The sequence below is a fragment of the Myotis davidii genome, unplaced genomic scaffold (genome assembly GCF_000327345.1).
Source record: "Myotis davidii unplaced genomic scaffold, ASM32734v1 scaffold471, whole genome shotgun sequence".
Taxonomy (NCBI): Eukaryota; Metazoa; Chordata; class Mammalia; order Chiroptera; family Vespertilionidae; genus Myotis; species Myotis davidii.
This window is the reverse complement of record NW_006283354.1, coordinates 1,682,693-1,699,175: the sequence shown is the minus strand read 5'-3', so window position 1 is coordinate 1,699,175 and position 16,483 is coordinate 1,682,693. Positions and strand designations below refer to the sequence as shown.

General features: G+C 56.9%; 1 protein-coding gene and 1 long non-coding RNA gene across 4 annotated transcripts in view; one reads left to right on the top strand and one right to left on the bottom strand.

Moving 5' to 3' along the window:
• JADE2 (jade family PHD finger 2) overlaps positions 1-14,628 on the top strand; it is a 49,579-nt gene extending 34,951 nt beyond the window's left edge. For 2 of the 3 annotated variants that reach the window (XM_015563559.1, XM_015563565.1), the window contains exons 10-12: positions 6,296-6,413; positions 8,889-9,017; positions 10,093-14,628. In XM_015563559.1, the coding sequence (XP_015419045.1) occupies positions 6,296-6,413; positions 8,889-9,017; positions 10,093-10,910 (1,065 nt within the window). In that variant the 3' untranslated portion in view covers positions 10,911-14,628. The remainder of the gene's footprint in view (positions 1-6,295; positions 6,414-8,888; positions 9,018-10,092) is intronic. The other variant, XM_015563561.1, reaches the window with a different exon arrangement.
• The window catches only part of LOC107182993, a 15,769-nt gene continuing 6,368 nt past the window's right edge, over positions 7,083-16,483 (bottom strand). The window contains exon 3 of the long non-coding RNA XR_001513770.1: positions 7,083-8,625. This is a non-coding gene — a long non-coding RNA (uncharacterized LOC107182993). The remainder of the gene's footprint in view (positions 8,626-16,483) is intronic.

Genomic DNA, 16,483 nt, shown 5'->3' with positions numbered 1-16,483 from the left:
ACCCCACCCGCCCTGTTAGCTGGTACAGGTGCTCCGAGGGTCAACCTTGCCAAGGGTTAGGTGCCAGCTCTGGAGCAACAAGAGCTGCCACACAGATCCCTCTGGTCGGGGAACAGAGTCCTTCAGAGTCAGCCCACTCTTCCTCCAGGAAAGGGAGGCAGGCCCGGCTTTCATCTCTGCAGCTTCTTGGGGCTCAGGAGCCCTGTCACAATGCTGCTTCTCCAGCTGGGAGCAAAGTGAGGGTGTGCAAGCCACGCGCCAGGTCGACCCCCTCCAGTTCCAGCCTCCGTGCCTTTCACAGCCACGCGTGGGTAACTGAAGTAAGTGAATGAAGCCAAGCACTGTGCCACAGGGGAGGCTTTCTGGAAAGACCCATGCATGCTGGTGGCATGGCCAGCGGGTCCAGCCTCTGCTCATGGCCCAGTGCTGACGGCCGAGCGTATCCAGCCTGCGACTGCGCACAGGCCAGGTTGGGCTGGAGCCATCGAGAGGTCGAGACCTTGGCCAGCCAGGGTTGGCATCCAGTCCAGCACTTCTCAGCTCGGTGCCTTCTGAGTTTCAGTCTCCTTGTCTATGGAATGGGATAAGGATCACACTAACCTTAGGGGTCCCCGTGAAGATGGGGGGACAGAGCTTAGCACAGTGCCCTCCTTGTGAGTGGTGGTGATCATGGCTGCTCTGGCTTGTAGAGGGGCGGCCGGCCTGCAGGGTGGGGGCTCCCCGGAGAATTGAAAGGTAGGCCCAGTGCCTGGGACCACAGGGCATCCTCCCTGGTGGATTTGCCCCAAGGCCAGGAAGGAGTTTTGCTGAGAGAAGCAAGAGCTGGGCCATGCTGCCACCACCATGGAAGATGTGCTTCTCTAACATTTTAGCCACAGGCCTAAGCCCTGGTAGGCAGCTCGGGAAGGCGTGGCCACTGCAGCCTCCCAGAGCTATTCACAGCTGACAGAAACATTGCAGCACCGACAGCGACAGCGAGCAAGGGCGCTGGTGTCCCCTAGCAACCAAGGAGGCAGTTCCGGCTGTGCAGGCCTCTGCCGCCTGTGGGCCTGGATCTGGTTACCAGGGGTTTACTCGAGAGCCTGGCCTGGCCTGAGTGGGGCTCGGCAGGCAGGGGCGGCTCTCAGACACCCCTGCCCCCAGCGGAGGATAATAGTGAAGGAACCCCTCCCCCAGGCCTCTCCCCAGAGAGGAAGACCCTACACCTGCTTCCTTTTCATTGGTCACTCCCCACTCACTGTCCTCAGTGCCTGGACTGTGGTCTGCTTGGCCTCCAGCACTCTGGCTCCTCAATCCCTGCATCTCCCATCTCTGGGACCTTCTGACCCATTAGTGCCCCCATCCCACTCAAACCCTGTCACCACCTCCAGATCCCCACATTCCCCTCCATAACCACAGCCTCCTGTTCTCCCTGCTCAGTTCCTCCCAGGCCCTCTACCCTCCACTGTCCCTTATTTTCTTCATTGGCATTAGCTCGCTGCCTGTCCTCTTGCCCCTGTATGGAGGCCACACCCCTGCCAGAGCCTCCTCCAGTAGGAGCCACACTCTGCCCACCGGGATCGATCCCCTAGCAGTGAGAAGGTGGGTCCCCCAAAATGCCTGCCCCCCAGCCTGGGCTAGCAACTCTCTGGGTTCCCCAATCCACCAATCGCTACCTCTATCCACCTCGCTCAGGGCCCCCCATCTGATAGCAGACAACCTCACTTCCTGTTCCTCAGACCAGAACCCTCCAGCTTCATGCCCGGAGACCCTCCGAGCCCCTTCGCCGCCCCCCCGCCCCCCGTCCCCAAGTGTCCCTTTCCAGCCCCCGCCCTGCAGCACAGAAGTCTCTCTTCTCTTCCCCTGTCTTCGTCTCCAGGATCCCACCAGCATTTGAATCTATTTTACCTTCTCCCAATTTCGAGAGCAAACCCTCCCTTCCCATCTCTCTCTAGTCGTGGGTTTCTCCATCACATCCTTCTCTCCTTTCCCATCATCCCTCACGGCTCTTACTTCCTTGCTTCCCACTCCGGCCATGCTCCTGCCGCCACCACACTGCAGAACCTTCCACCAGGGCCAACAGCCTCCTCCGTCTCCCTAGGTCCCGTAGTCACTTCTCCATCCTGTCCCCTGGCCCTCTCAGCAGTGGCTGCCACAGTCTATCACGCCCTTGTTCTGGAATAACTTTTCTTGTTGATGCTCTGACCAGATGCCCACTTAATACCCCAGTTCTCTCTCCCCCTCTGAGTTCTCCTTGGCCTAGTGAGCATCCACCACACTCGGCCTAAACTCTCAGTGCTGCCTCGGCTCCACAGCTGTGCTCCCCATCGGAAGGACGCCAGCCACACTCTCTCCTGAGCGCCAGCATCTCATGCCCAGCATGCCCACAGGTCCAAGCCTGCTCTTCCCGCTGCCTCCATCTCTGTGAATTCCTCCAGCCCTGGTCCATTCTAGTTTCAGATAACCGGCCATTTGTCCTCTCTGCTCTCCTGTCTCCTCAGCCCACATCCAGGTTCTCGCTGCAAAATTGCTGATATCAAAACAATTTCATCAAAATGTAAAACCTGCTTTTATTACCAATCCCTGCCCTAGTTTTGGAGGACTTTGTTACTTGGATTATTTTTTTAAGAGTGTTTTATCTTTATAATCAGAAAAAAAACAGTAAGGACAGTCAGGAGCCTGACAGCCTGGCTGAGCTTCTAAGGTGGCCTCAACACTCTGTCCCCCAAAGCCACCCGGGAGAGGAATTCTACAGCATTCAGTCACAGCTGGCTGTGGCACCGAGCGTCTCGGGAGAAATTAGAGGAGCCGTTGATGATTCCAGGGTGAAATGAGCACAGGATTAGGGTTAGAGTACCAACCAAAGAATGTTGGCAGAGTTGGGATTCTCAGAAGGAAGCATTCCTGTTTTCTATAGTCCAGACATTATTGATTGTCTGCTGTACCCAGGTCAGGGGGGAAATTGAGCATTTATCTGTAATATCCTGTATTTTTAATATCTTTTCATATCTACCACTGTTTATTATAAAACAAACATATTCAGAATTTCTAATAGGATAAAAAAATATGCCAGTAGAAGTTCTGTTCTCTTCCTGTCCTACAATGAACCATCTACGCAATAGCCTGTGCAGCTGACTGGGAGCCCCTGGCGAGGGCCGTCCTTCTGACTTCACAGTAGCACGTGAGGTGCAGATTTGAGGACCCCACCCCCGGAGAGTATGTCAGGCCCCCAGGCCTGGGCATCTGTATTTTTAATCAGCTGCCCTAGGGGTCTTGATGCCAGTTATTCTTTGGACTTGCCTTAGGAATCCTTCCTCTAGAGCAGTGGTTCTCAACCTTCCTAATGCCACGACCCTTTAATACAGTTCCTCGTGTTGTGGTGACCCCCAACCATAAAATTATTTTCGTGGCTACTTCATAACTGTAATTTTGCTACTGTTATGAATCGTAATGTAAATATCTGATATGCAGGATGTATTTTCATCATTACAAATTGAACATAATTAAAGCATAGTGATTAATCACAAAAACGATATGTAATTATATATGTGTTTTACGATGGTCTTAGGCGACCCCTGAAGGGGTCGCGACCCACAGGTTGAGAACCGCTGCTCTAGAGTTTCAAGTGAAAGAGAAGAAACAGAACACTACCAGCAGGCTTTAACAGGAAGTATTTAAGTATACTTTGGGGAGAAATCTATAACTCTGAGCCTCACCTCGTCTGGCATCTTCTTACCTGAAGAAGTTGGGTTTAAGTGTGAGAAAACTCCAGAATGGAATGTTTTCGAAAATTTCAAAAAGCTGGACCTTGACCGATCCGTTTTTAAAGTAGATATATTGACTGGTTTGTTTTAAGGCCTCCAGAGTAGCCATGAATCCATCCCCTTCTTTTCATCCCCACTGACTCCACGCACTTTAGGTCCTGTGACCGCCAGGAAGAAAACAGACTGGGATACAAGGAGGTAATGTTGGACTGCGCGTATGCCGGACAGGGAAGGCCTCTGGAGGTGATGTGAGCCCAGCCTTGGGGGAAGAGTAGAGTGTGCACCAAGGCTCCAAGGCAGACGTGGGCTGGACACAGACAGAAGTGCCTGGAGGTGGGGCAGCCCTGGAGGCCTGTTGGGACCGGGCCCTGAGGTGACTGGATCAGACCGAACAGGCTCTGGGCTGTGCTTTTTCACTGTGGCAGGAAGGAAGCTATATTTGTTTCCCGGGGCGACTGTAACAAAGTACTACAAACTAGAGGCCAGAAGTCGCTGAGCTGAGTCCTGCACCGGCTCCAGGGGGTCTGTTCCGGGCCTCTCTCCTAGCTGCTGGGCCGCCCTGACGTGGAGACCCATGACCCCAGCCTCCGCCGTGTCCTGTGGCATTCTCCCTGTGCGTGCGGCCCATCACGTGGCCTTGCACAAGGACTTAGTGGCGTTAGGGCTCACTCATCTCCAGGATGACCTCATCTTAACTAATTACATCTGAGGTTCCGCACAGACGCCGTCGAAGGATTTGCACTTTCAGAAGATTGCTCTGGATGGGCAGAGGGGTCCAACTGAAGATGATGGGGGTGACTACGCGGCGAGGGGGCTGAGGCAAGGGTTCGCGCCCCCAGGAAGGACCGATGGGCATGCTGACAGATCGGCGAGGGGGCAGATGAGGAGGAGCCGGGTCATTAAGGGCCCCAGCATTTACACACCACCATCAAAATCTCTGCACAGCTCTGCTTGGCCTGACTCAGCGAGGCCTCAAAGCCTCACTCTCTAGCCACAAGGCCTCGCTCTGCCCCTCCCCCGGCTGGCCTTTCCCTGGATTCCTGTCCCCAGCCTGTCTCCCTCTCTGTGATCAGACCCCTCCCTGCCTAGCTGCCCCTTTCTCCAAGAAGCCTTCCTCATCCTCTCCAAGTCTGGTTCAGGGCCGCCTGGTCCTGTCAGTACTTGGTCAGCATCTGTCTGCCCAACTGGGCTACAAATCCTGAGAAGAAAGGGACCCAGATGGCATTGCTCACTGCTGAGCCCAGGACCCAGCACCACGGGAGTTTCCAGAGCCACAGCCTGTGCTCAGAGCCGTGTGGGAGGAGGTGGGTTGGCAGGAGGTCCTGAGGAGGTCAGGCTGGGCCCCTGCTGGCCACTAGGATGGCCTGGTGCTCCCTGTCTGTCCTGGGTGCACTCACCAGTGCGAGTGCCACCAAGAGTCTTCCTGCAAGGCCAGGACGGGAGCAGGCATGCTGGGACCTCTTTCACAACTAGGCCCAGGAGGGACATGAGGATGCTCGTGTGTACAGCGAGGACTGATCACGGCCACCCCAGGCCAGGAGAATGGTGCCCATGACAACAGTCCGGGGGCTCTAAAACCCACAGATCATCCCAGGCAGCTTAAGGACATGCAGCCTGACCTGGAAGATGGAACCCAACTGGAGACAGTACTAGTTTTAGCTGGAAAGACCCTGGTGGGACCCAGAATTTCAGCTCAGCAGCCCCTGGCCAGTCCCTGCCACTGGAAGTTCTGACCTAAACTGAAGATGACACCACAACAAGGAAGTGTTTCGGGGAGGGGGCCTGGTCTTGGCCCAGGGAGCAGCCGGTGAGGATGGGCACGCTGGAGCAAGTCGTCACATGAACAGAGAGCAAAAATGGCCCGTCCTTCAGGTGCTTCCAGGCCAGTGCAAGAGGCTCTTCCTCGCTGGCCCTCGGAGGCCAGGGGCCCCGCCCCGCCCTGTGAGGAGTTCTGTCTCTGGCTGAGCACATGCCTGTGGACGTGGGGGCCTCGGCCAGTGCAGGCGTGGGCCTGGCTCAGGTCCCAGAGCAGCAAGGAGACCCAGGTGGGTTGGAGGCTGCCTGCTCGAAGCTGTTGTGCTGGGTTCTCTCACTCCATGCTCCATGGCCCTTCGTGTCTCGGGATAGGAGGTGGCTTTTCTATGGCTGAAGAGTTTCTTTGGTGGGAAAGAGGCCTTGGACAGGAGGCAGAGGGATGGGCTTGGTGCCCTCGCGAGGCCCAGTGAGCCTCGGTGCACTGTGAATATAGGGGTGAGGGCTGTGTTAGAAGGGCCTCGGGCAGCAGTGTTGCTGACTCAGCCAGGAAGGCGGAGTCACCAGCCTGAGCTACCTAGATGCTCTCTGTCACTGGCTCAGCCAGGGCCACAGGGTCAAGACTGTGCTCGGCCCATGTTTTGTATCAGGGAATTGTGGCTCAGGGCTAAGGACACTCGGGGTCCGGGAATTGATTCCCAGATGTCCCGGGCAGGTTAGGCAGTGGTGGCCCCCAGAGCCGGAAGGTCAGGGGTGGTCGCCCTTGAGTAAGGTGGGAAATGTCTCTTGTGTTTCCTCAGGTTAGAAATCTGTGCTACATGGTGACAAGGCGGGAGAGAACGAAACACGCCATCTGCAAACTCCAGGAGCAGATATTCCACCTGCAGATGAAACTTATTGAACAGGATCTGTGTCGAGGTAGGCGCCTTCCCTGCCCAACACCAGCCACCTCAGTGTGCACACACACTCAAGGGGTTGGGTCCCAAGAAGGGTGTGTCTATGGAGCCTGGTTTGGGGCATGTGCATGGGGCCCGGGGCCACCGGCCCCCACCCCTACCCTCCATCATTCAGTAACGGCCGAGAGGGGGACCTCCCCAGGGTCCCAGGTATGTATTGTTAGGCAAGGAGCCAGAGGTTGGAGTGTGGGCATCAGGCCTGCCCTCTGAGAGCGTTCTTATCCACTAGGGACACCAGGTAGTGCCAGGGCCACAGTGGTTCAGTAGTAAATTGCATGTGAACAGGTGTGGACCAGAGGTCCTAGTGGCTGTGCGCTGGTGCTGTGGCAGGAAGGGCCCGAAGCCGGCGAGATTGCCTGACCCATGTGCCTGAGTGTTGAACCTGAAGAAAGCAGCTGCCCAGTGATGGAAGAGATCCTTTTACTCTGGTCTCAGAGGATTGGATTCAGGCCCTGTGCCAGAAGCTATTCCCTCTTATTTCTTACTCTCCTGCATCACATGCATTTAATAGATTTGGAAATCAAAGGCCAAAGAAGCTCTGGCTTTGCTTTTATCTGTTAGTTGTGTGGATATTGCCAGACACAGGGCTCTTCCTGGAGTCTTCACATGTTAAGGAGGGCAGTGCTTGACCCCCTGGGCGGCCACTGCCGGCTCAGCCTCTGGGTTAGGCTGGGCCTGGAGTGGACAGAGAAGAGAGCTGCCAGGCCACCACCGGAGCCGATGACTGAGGGCTGGCCACCCCTGCCTGACAGCCAAGCTGCCTCATCTGCACTTTGGAATCACCACCCACTCTGGCCCAAAAAACCAGGAGTGCCAAGTAAAGACGGTGGGTCACAGCCATGCAGAGCTCAGAGCTCGCCGTGCACCCTCAAGGCTATGGCAGCTCCCTGGCGCCCAGAGTGGTCCCCGGCTCCCCCTCATCCGTGATTGGTTCCGTGAGCACTAACTGAGCGTGGACGGAGGCCAGGCGCTGTGCTGGGTATTGCGGGCACACTGCTGTGGGCTGAACGGACAAGGTCCCGCCCTTGTGGAGCTCACCACCTGGGAAGACAAAGGGAAGTGGTGGCCAGGGGGCGGCAGTGGTGCTGGTGCAGGGACAGCTGTGAGGGAGGCTTCACAGCGACAGTGGATCCGCAGCAGCCTCGGGCTTCCTGGGGCCGCACCGTGAGCACCTCCAGCCGCAGGAGCAACGCGGCCGAGGCAGCAGAGTGGCACAGCCTGCAGTACCCGAGGCACCGGGTTCCAGAAACATGTTCAAGAGTCGCAACATTTGCAGCTCCCGGGTCTGAGTGGCCACAACAGGCAGCCCTTGTTCCGGGCAGAGGACTGGTTTGCCGCTGCCCGAAGCTGATGCCCTCCGTGTTGTGCGCTTGACCCCTGGCGTGGGACGTGGGCTACAGGCATATTGCCAAGGCCTGTCTGGCCAGAGGGCTTGAGAAGGCTTCCCGGTGGCAGTGGTATTTATTGAGGCTGGAGCTGAACCAGGTGAAGGCCAGGACAAGGAAGGAGTGTTTTTGGAGACCCAGAGACCAGAGCTTATCTTGTTAGAGAAACTGGAAGGAAGCTGTTGGTATCAGTGCGATTAGAGCAGGAGGAAGATGTCCAAAGTGAGGCCGAGGGGTTGTCAAGGTTGACCAGGCAAGGTCTTGTGACCCTCAGAAGGAGCTCAGACTAGCTGCGGACAGTGGGGGCCTCAGAAGCCTGCCCTCACAGTGTATGGGCACTGGTCCCATGTTATAGATGTGGAGACTGAGGCCCAGCAGGAGGTGCACAGGGAATCAGCAGCCAAGCTGGGAAAATTACAGAGCTGGGACCACACCCCCCAACATTTTCTTAAATCCTTATTTAGGAAGCCCTCTGGCCTGCAGTTGAGAAGCTGGGAGAATATTCCTGGCAGCTGGGCCTCCCCCTCCATAGGTCCCTCCCTGCTTGGGTGTTTTCTATGGCTCCTTAGACCCGTATGGTCATGGACTGAAGGGGTATGAAGGTTAGGTGTGCGGCCAGGTCTCCCATCTCCTGTCTGACCTCAAAAGCAGACCAGGAGACCAACTCGAGGGACTAACCAAAACCTCTTGACTCCTCAGATAGTGTTCTGTCCACCTTCATGTCCAGCTCCTTGGCCTAGCATTCAAGACCCTGCCCTGTCCACTCACCTCCAGCCAGCCTTCCACCCACTTCAAGGCCCTGCGCCCTCCCCAAACCCGGCCAGAGCAGCGGTGGGCAGTGACCACACTCTCCCACACCGCCTGCCCCTGGACTCACAGGAGCCGCAGTTCTCCAAGCCCCCAAGGCTCTGAGCCTGGGGTACAGAGCAGGGCAAGGCGACCGGGATGGTGAGGCACCCGGTGAGGAGGGACTCCTGGGGTGGTACGCAGTGACCTTGGTTCTGGCCGAGGCAGTCTGGGATAACCACCTGCTCTCTCTCTCCCCGGTGCAGAGCGGTCTGGGCGGAGACCAAAGGGCAAGAAGAACGACTCGAAAAGGAAAAGCCGTGAGGGCCCAAAGGGCAGCCCTGAGAAGAAAGAGAAAATGAAGGCGGGGCCCGACTCAGTCCTGGGGCAGCTGGGTAAGGGGCCATGCTGGCCTGGCAGACCGGCAGGGCTCACACCATCCCTCCCCTTGCAGCCCCCATATGAGGCCGGCTGGGACCATCAGCACCCACTGCACAGAGCGGAGGCCTTCTTTGCCCAGGCACTCCACCTCCTGGCCATAAAAGAGACTAGGGTTTCGGAGCCCGGGTGCCATCCGAGAAATTCCCCTTTTGTAGACCTGGAGGCTGTGTCCAGGAGCTCAGGAACTGACTGCTCATTCCACTGCTCATTCCCTGGGGGCCCTGAAGGGACCTAGGCCACCTGGCCCTTCTGGGAGCCACCGCCGTGCTGGGAGGTGTGGGCCCAGGGTTCTCCATCCTTGTCCCACTCGGCCAGAACCTTTCAATGGCCCTCTCTTCAGTACCAGTGACCTTCATGACAGAGACCCAAAGGAGTGGCCAAGGCACTGGCCCAACCCGTCTTCTCTGTCACAGACTGTACGGCTACCCCGTAATGAAGGGACCTCAGCAGTGGGCTTTGTCTCCCAGGATGTCACATGCTCCCCCAGAGCACTTCTCAGGGATGGCAGTGGAGTCCCCTTCTAGGCCTCACTTCCAGCACAGAAGCCCCAGGTCGTCTCTTATCTCCCTCCGTCTCAGGAAGGGGACAAGTTGGGTGTCTAATGGGAGGCTAGTCTCACTAGCTGTTCCGAGACCTGAGGAAGGAGGGGTTGGCCTATAGCTAGAGCAGGCGCTGACATCCAAGAGAGGTCTTATACCCTGAAACATTGCCACCTTATTCATGCCTGACATCCTTACCCAACTTCCTTGTTTTGGAAGCTCTGGGAGGCAATGTGCATAGAAATCCAGCGCCCCCTGGTGGCCTGAGGGCATTTCCCCCCATTCCTCCGCTCCCTGCACCTCATGGGTGTGCAGGGCCAAAGGCCCTTGCTTGTTTTAATATTCTCCTGTGGCCACCTGAAAATTCTCAATAATAATTTTTGAACAGGGAGCCTGCAAAGCCTGCTGGGGAGGGTCAGAAAGGGATTCCAGAGAGGGTGGGACTGACACCTGCTGGCATCTCATCTTCCTCCTCTCTCCCCTCCGCCAGGCCTGTCCACCCCGTTCCCCATCGACGGCACCTTCTTCAACAGCTGGCTGGCGCAGTCGGTGCAGATCACAGCGGAGAACATGGCCATGAGCGAATGGTCACTGAATAATGGGCACCGCGAGGACCCTGCGCCCGGGCTGCTGTCGGAGGAGCTGCTGCAAGACGAGGAGACGCTGCTAAGCTTCATGCGGGACCCCTCACTGCGACCCGGCGACCCAGCCAGGAAGGCCCGTGGCCGCGCCACCCGCCTGCCTGCCAAGAAGAAGCCACCACAGGATGGGCCTGGTTCACGGACGACTCCGGACAAACCCCCCAAGAAGCCCTGGGGCCAGGATGCAGGTGGCGGCAAGGGGGGTCCAGGTCAAGGACCACCTGCCAGGAAACCTCCACGGCGAACACCTTCGCACCTGCCGTCCAGTCCTACAGCCGGGGACTGTCCCATCCCCGCAGCTCCCAAGAGCCCCCCACCGCTGGCCCCTGACACCCCCGACGAGGCCGCCCCCATGGCTGCCGACTCGAATGTCCAAGTGCCTGGCCCAATGGCAAGCCTCAAGCCCTCAGGCCGGCTGCGGCAGTCCCGCGAGAGCAAGGGGACCCGGAGGTCATCGGGTGCCAGGCCTGATGCCGGGACAGGACCTCCTCCTGCTGTGGCCGAGAGGCCAAAGGTCAGCTTACACTTTGACCCTGAGACTGATGGCTTCTTCTCTGATAGGGAGATGAGCGACTCAGACGTGGAGGCTAAGGACAGGGGGGGACAGCGGGGTCCCCGGGAAGCAGGGGCTGAGGAGGTGGTCCGCATGGGGGTTTTGGCCTCCTAAGTCACCCCTACCCCCGTCTCAGGCCCTGCCCTAGTCCCCCACGAGGCCTCAGCCCAGTCACAACTGCCATTTCCAATCTGCTGAGTGTCCCAGACTCTCAAGGCTGCCACTCCGTTGTGGTTTTATTTTTAATACAGAGAGAGTTCCGAATTCTACACTGTTGTCTTTCCTCTGTGCTGGCCTAGGACATTAGGATTCCTCCCACAGCTCTGGCTGCAAGGACCGGGCCAAGTCCTGTGCAGCACCCATGTGGCGGCGGCAGCCCCGCCCGGCGTCGCTGGGCTCCCGGCTAGACGCAGACAAGGTGAAGGAGAGCTCAGGACGCCAGCCCGCTGCCACTGGGTGACACAGAATGTCGTTTGGGCATTATTTCATGGCAGATGGGCCAGCCCAGGGCCTGCCCACCTTGCCCTCAAATTCCACTGGAGTCCATTTGGGGGGTCCTGCTGCACTCCACTGATCCCCAAGGAAGTCTATCATAAGTGATACCCAGCCAGAGTCTACTCACTGTCACAAGCACAACGAGCTTACATGAGAAAGCACTGAGGGGGCGCGGAGGGCCCTGCTGGTTCCAGGGGAACCGCAACCGCCCTTGTCAACCCACATCAAAGGCCTGCCCACCCACCCCGCGACCCTCCACTCCCTTGCTGCTCGGCCCCTGCCAGTGCCCAGCCCTGCAGCCCCAGGAAGGGGTTTCCAGAATCCTTCCTGAGCTGTGCCACTTACTCAGGGGACTCCCAGGCAGCCAGCCACCAGTGCCAGTGGAGGGCTGCCAGGGAGGGCCAGTGCCCAGACGGGGGCGTGGGCTCAGACTTGCCCGCTGCAGAGAATCGCTCCGAGCTCCAACTTCCTTCCTTCCGTCGGAGCCAGTCTCGGCCAAAGTCTGGTCACTCCCAGACAGCTGACCAGGCCGTTCGCCTTTTCAGGTTTCCCAGTCCTGCTAAGAGATGAGCTGCTTCCTCGGTTTCCTTCTGGAAACTCCTTCCAACTAGCAGTGGGATCCCGGGGCCCAGGCGGCCGCCTTGGCTGCTGGGGCTGTTTTAAGTCTTGCTGGAGGCTCCTGGTTCCTCTCCCTGTGAGCCTTAACCCCCTTTCCCAACTGTGCCCTCCCTCCCCGCCACCCACCCGCCTCTCCTCCCCTCCCCTCCCCTCGAGGTCCAGGTAGCTGGTCTGAAGAGTTTCCGTGGAGTGGCCCCAGGGTGATAGCTCAGGGAACAAACAAAAAAGGAATTCAGTGAAAACGTGTGTTTTTTTCATTTGTGAATTACTCCTGGGTCACTTCCGCCACTGGTAAAGCCAGAACTTCTCCAACAAGAACCTTGCAAAAGCCCAGTGACAGTCGAATCATTCTGTGGATGCCAAAGAATATTTTGACCATAACACAGCACAGCCTGGACCGAGCACCCTGTCACTTGGACTTTTTTTAATGGAGGTCTTTAGCAACAGCTTACAGGAACATGTTCCTTGCACACACCCAAGGAGACCAGCTCGAGCTCTTGGAAGAGGATGCTGTTCTGCTGCCCGACTGTGGAAACCGGAACCAGGTGTTGGATTTCAAACCCTGGACTGGGCCCACCGTGAGCTTTCAGGAACAGCCGCACAGTGGGGAGGAACACGCGGGAAACCGGCCAGGCCCGAGTCCTGACCGAGAGGTTCCCCCGTGCGAATGAACACCCGGCGCAATTCGGGGATCGAAGCAGCCTGACCACTCGCCCCCGACTCCAAAACTCCCGAGGTACGACAGTGGCGTTGTCATTGACACTCAGCTTTATGTGAATTTTAGCAAAACAGGAAACAAAGATGATGACTCAGTTCAGGGGATCGGACAAATGTGTCCGGTTGGAATGGACTCAGCAGGCTTCAAGGACTCTGGGCGTTGGGATGGCATGAGCTACCACGTAGTTTAGTCTGCCTGCCACCTGGGTAGCAGTGGCCAGTGCAGTGTCAGCAGCAGCGTCCCAACCCCGTTCTCTGTTTACTGCCTTTGAACAGACCTCCTTCCTCCCCCGTGCTTCACGTCACAGCCTTGTCTGTGCTGGATTGCTCAGTCTGACCTCGCAGGAAGCAAGGGATGAGCTTAAAGAACAACCAAACTTTCCCTCGGGTGAGGGGACTAGGGTGGCAGGAATGGCTTAGGTCCAGGAAACTCAGCACTTGCCCCCTGACCCCTTCACCCATCCTGAGGCAGGGTCTGGGCCCCCTGGAGGCAGGAGAGAACCTGGGAGGGAGTACGGGGCAGCTGGCACTCTTCAGGGGCCTCTGCTCAGGCTGGCTCTGGGTTCTGGCCCTCTTCTCTCCTGGATCTTGCTTTGTTTGGGCAGATTATCGCTGGGGCATGGTGTCTGGTTAGGCTGGTGGAGGCCCCTCCCAGGCCAGACCAGGCCCTAACCTCCCCTCACCAGGCAGCTGCCCACCTTCAGGATGTCCACCTGCTGCTGCAAGGACGAGGATGCCGGTGTCCACTTCTTCCCTCCATTAGCCACGGCCCCTTCACTCTTTGTCCAGCCTCTCTCCATCATGTTGAAGGCCTTGCCACCCCTGAAGTTAAGGTGGGGAGAAGGCAGACGAGAAGAGGCCTTTCCAGGCCAGAGGCTGGGGCAGATCTTGCCCTCGCCCACACTGCCCACACTCACTGGCCCTCAGGTAGGGAGAAGCTGCTGTCACTCATCCTGGCCGTCATCCTCATTTCCCAGGCCCAGCTGCCCACCGTCCCCTCCCCCCTCATCACAGTGAGAAAGGATAATGTGCAAGGGAAGTATTTTTATGGATCATAAATGTATTTTACAGCAAATGAGGAGAAAGGTAGAAGGGTTTATTTTATTAAATGAGCACTGACTTGGTGACAGTGCGCGAGAGGCCACCCAGGTTTCCACATGGGGGCTGGACTGTGGCTGTGTCCACGTGCATGCGTGGCCCTGGGCATGGATGGGCACACGATGGGACGTGCTAGGGCAATTCCTAGAGAATCAGCTGCCCAGCTCTAACCGACATGGGCAACAGCTGGACTTGGCCTTCCCTTGCTCACTGCTGGATGTGGCCAACCTCTGCCCATGTCCAAAGCTCTGCAGAATGGTCTGGATGCCTGTGGCAAGGCTCGTGGGGAGGCCACTTCCCATGCCCCTGGCCCAGCTGGCCACATTGGCCAAAGAGCCAGGGCTGGAGTCTGGGACTTTTGGTTGTTCTTTAGGGCACTTCCTGCCACCTTGTCCCTCAGATGCACAACACTCTGTGCTGCACGTCGGCTCGGGGTGGGGGGATGATATGAATGTCACAGGAGGAGACACCTTCTGTCTTTGTTTCAAAGAAAGTGATGTGCCATTTGTTAATATACAAGAGAAATACTGAAAATATATTGAAAAGAGCAATTTTAAATTATTTTTGGCTTATGTTGCAATATTTATTTTCTTGTATTAGAAAAGATTCCTTTGTAGAGAAAAAATGTATTTTTCATTAACGCAAAGACCTATCTCTCCTTTTTGTACATTGTCCGTGTTCGCTACCCTCGATGAGCAATAGGATGTATGGCCGCCCCGGTGTGGCCAGCGCCCACCGTGCCCTGCATGACATGTGTTGCCGCTGCTACGTAGCTTTCAGTCCTATCCTGTCCTGCTCAGTCCTGGGCTTCCAGACCTGGCCACCCCCAGGGCCTGTGTCTCAAGGAGCCCTTTGCACTCCTCATGTGTTGGCAAACGCAGTTAATAAAGCAATGTTTTCTGTGCTGGTCGGTGTGAGGCTTCGTTGCATTGAGTGGGGCAGGGGCCCGAGAGTCCTGTGCGCAGGCTCGACAGTGGCCCAGTGGAACAGCAGTGCTCCCTGGATGTCCCAAGGGGCCTGCTGCTACCCCCTCAGGAAGCATCATAATGATGGTCACCATGACCGCTCTACGAGCCAGCTGTGCTTAAGAGCTGAGTTTCTTTTGCGCCTCACTGTCGTCGTCCCCTAGGATTCGGAGCGGGTGAGGGGTATACCCAAAGCCACGCCTCTGGTAAGAGGGGAAGTCCTACACCACAGGCAGGACTGTTGGAGTCTTGCCACCCCTGTGAGCCACCGGCCTGGGACAGTGGGAAGGTTTGGGAGGGAGCTTAGCAATGTCCCTATACCAGGGAGGAATTTTGCTCAAGTGTGTGTTTCATTCATTATTTTCTGAGCACCAACTCTGCTCCAAGCTCTGGAAAGCGTGGGAAATGTCACTGTCCCTCCCTGGGACAGTGCCCTGGGGCAGCGCACAGTCCAGCAGAAACCCAGACATGAGGGAATGGGAGTCATGGAGGCCTGGGCTGACTTGGGGGGGAGTAACACCATTAATTCATTCAACAATGAATCCATTTGATCACACACCTGGTTCGGCCAGTGCTCTGGGTTGTATACTGTGCATGTCACCAGGGCCTGCCCTCAGAGCTTCCAGGCAATGGGACCTGAAGAATAAACAGTTGCTTGCCCAAAGGGAGCTGGATAGAAGGGAGAGACAAGAAACATTCCTGGTGGAGGACTCGGTCGACACAGGCAAAGACCGGTCAAAGATGCGTGGAGTGGGTCTCACACCTGAGCCCACGGGAGGCTGTGTGGAAAGGGATTGAATTGGGACTCTAGCTTCTGGAGCCGCTGACTTAGTCATTTAAGACAGCAAACTGCCCCACCTCCTAACCAGTGCAATAGGAAGCAGGTCCCCACAGGCATCTCCAGACTCACAAAGTTCTGTGACTCCACAGCATAGGAAATAAACCTGGGGGCTCCTGGGAGGCCCCAGGAGCTGTGATTTGGAGCTGCCCTGGGCTCAGCACCACAGCCTCTCCCTTCGCCCAGGGCCAGCCCGATGCCACAGTGATCCAGTCACGCGAGGTCCCCACCCCTGCAAGACCCGCACCTGACAGCACACCCAGCTGACAGATGTGGGCACCTGTGGGTCGGAAGCAGCCATGCTCAATGGAAATAATGGTACAAGTAAGTGCAGTAGCTACACATTTTTAAAAGTACAGGAAAAATTAATTTTAATTATTTTATTTAACCCATTATATCCCACATATGATCACATAAACATGTAATTAATATAAAACAGTTATTAATACAATATTTTGCATTCTGTTTGTACTGTGGGTGTGCTGCGCTCACACCTCATTTGGATGAGCCACGGTTCAAGCTCAGTAGCCACGTGGCTGACAGCGACTCCATGGCAGCGCAGCCCTGGAGTCGTCAGCTGTGCCTGGGTGGCCTTGGGCTCATATCTGATCGATGCTCCTAGGCCTTCGCTCCTGTCACTGCCTCTGCCGTCCCTGCCCCCTGAGAGCCCCCGAGGACAGGACAAGTGTAGGCCGACCTGGTGGCAGCTTCCCGTGGAGGCCAGTTCTCTGCCGGCAGCTCCCAGGGGGTGTCCACTCACCCACACTTCAGTTGTGCCTGCCTGATTCAGCACTCACTGAGCACCTGCTGCTGGGCCCTGCGGCCCAGGATGACCACAAGCCCCTGTGGAGAGATCAGGCTGGTGTGGGAGACCCTTTGAAAGCTTCATATTTTCTCTCTCTCTCTCTCTCTCTCTCTCTCTCTCTCTCTCTCTCTCTCTATCTCTCTCTCTCTCT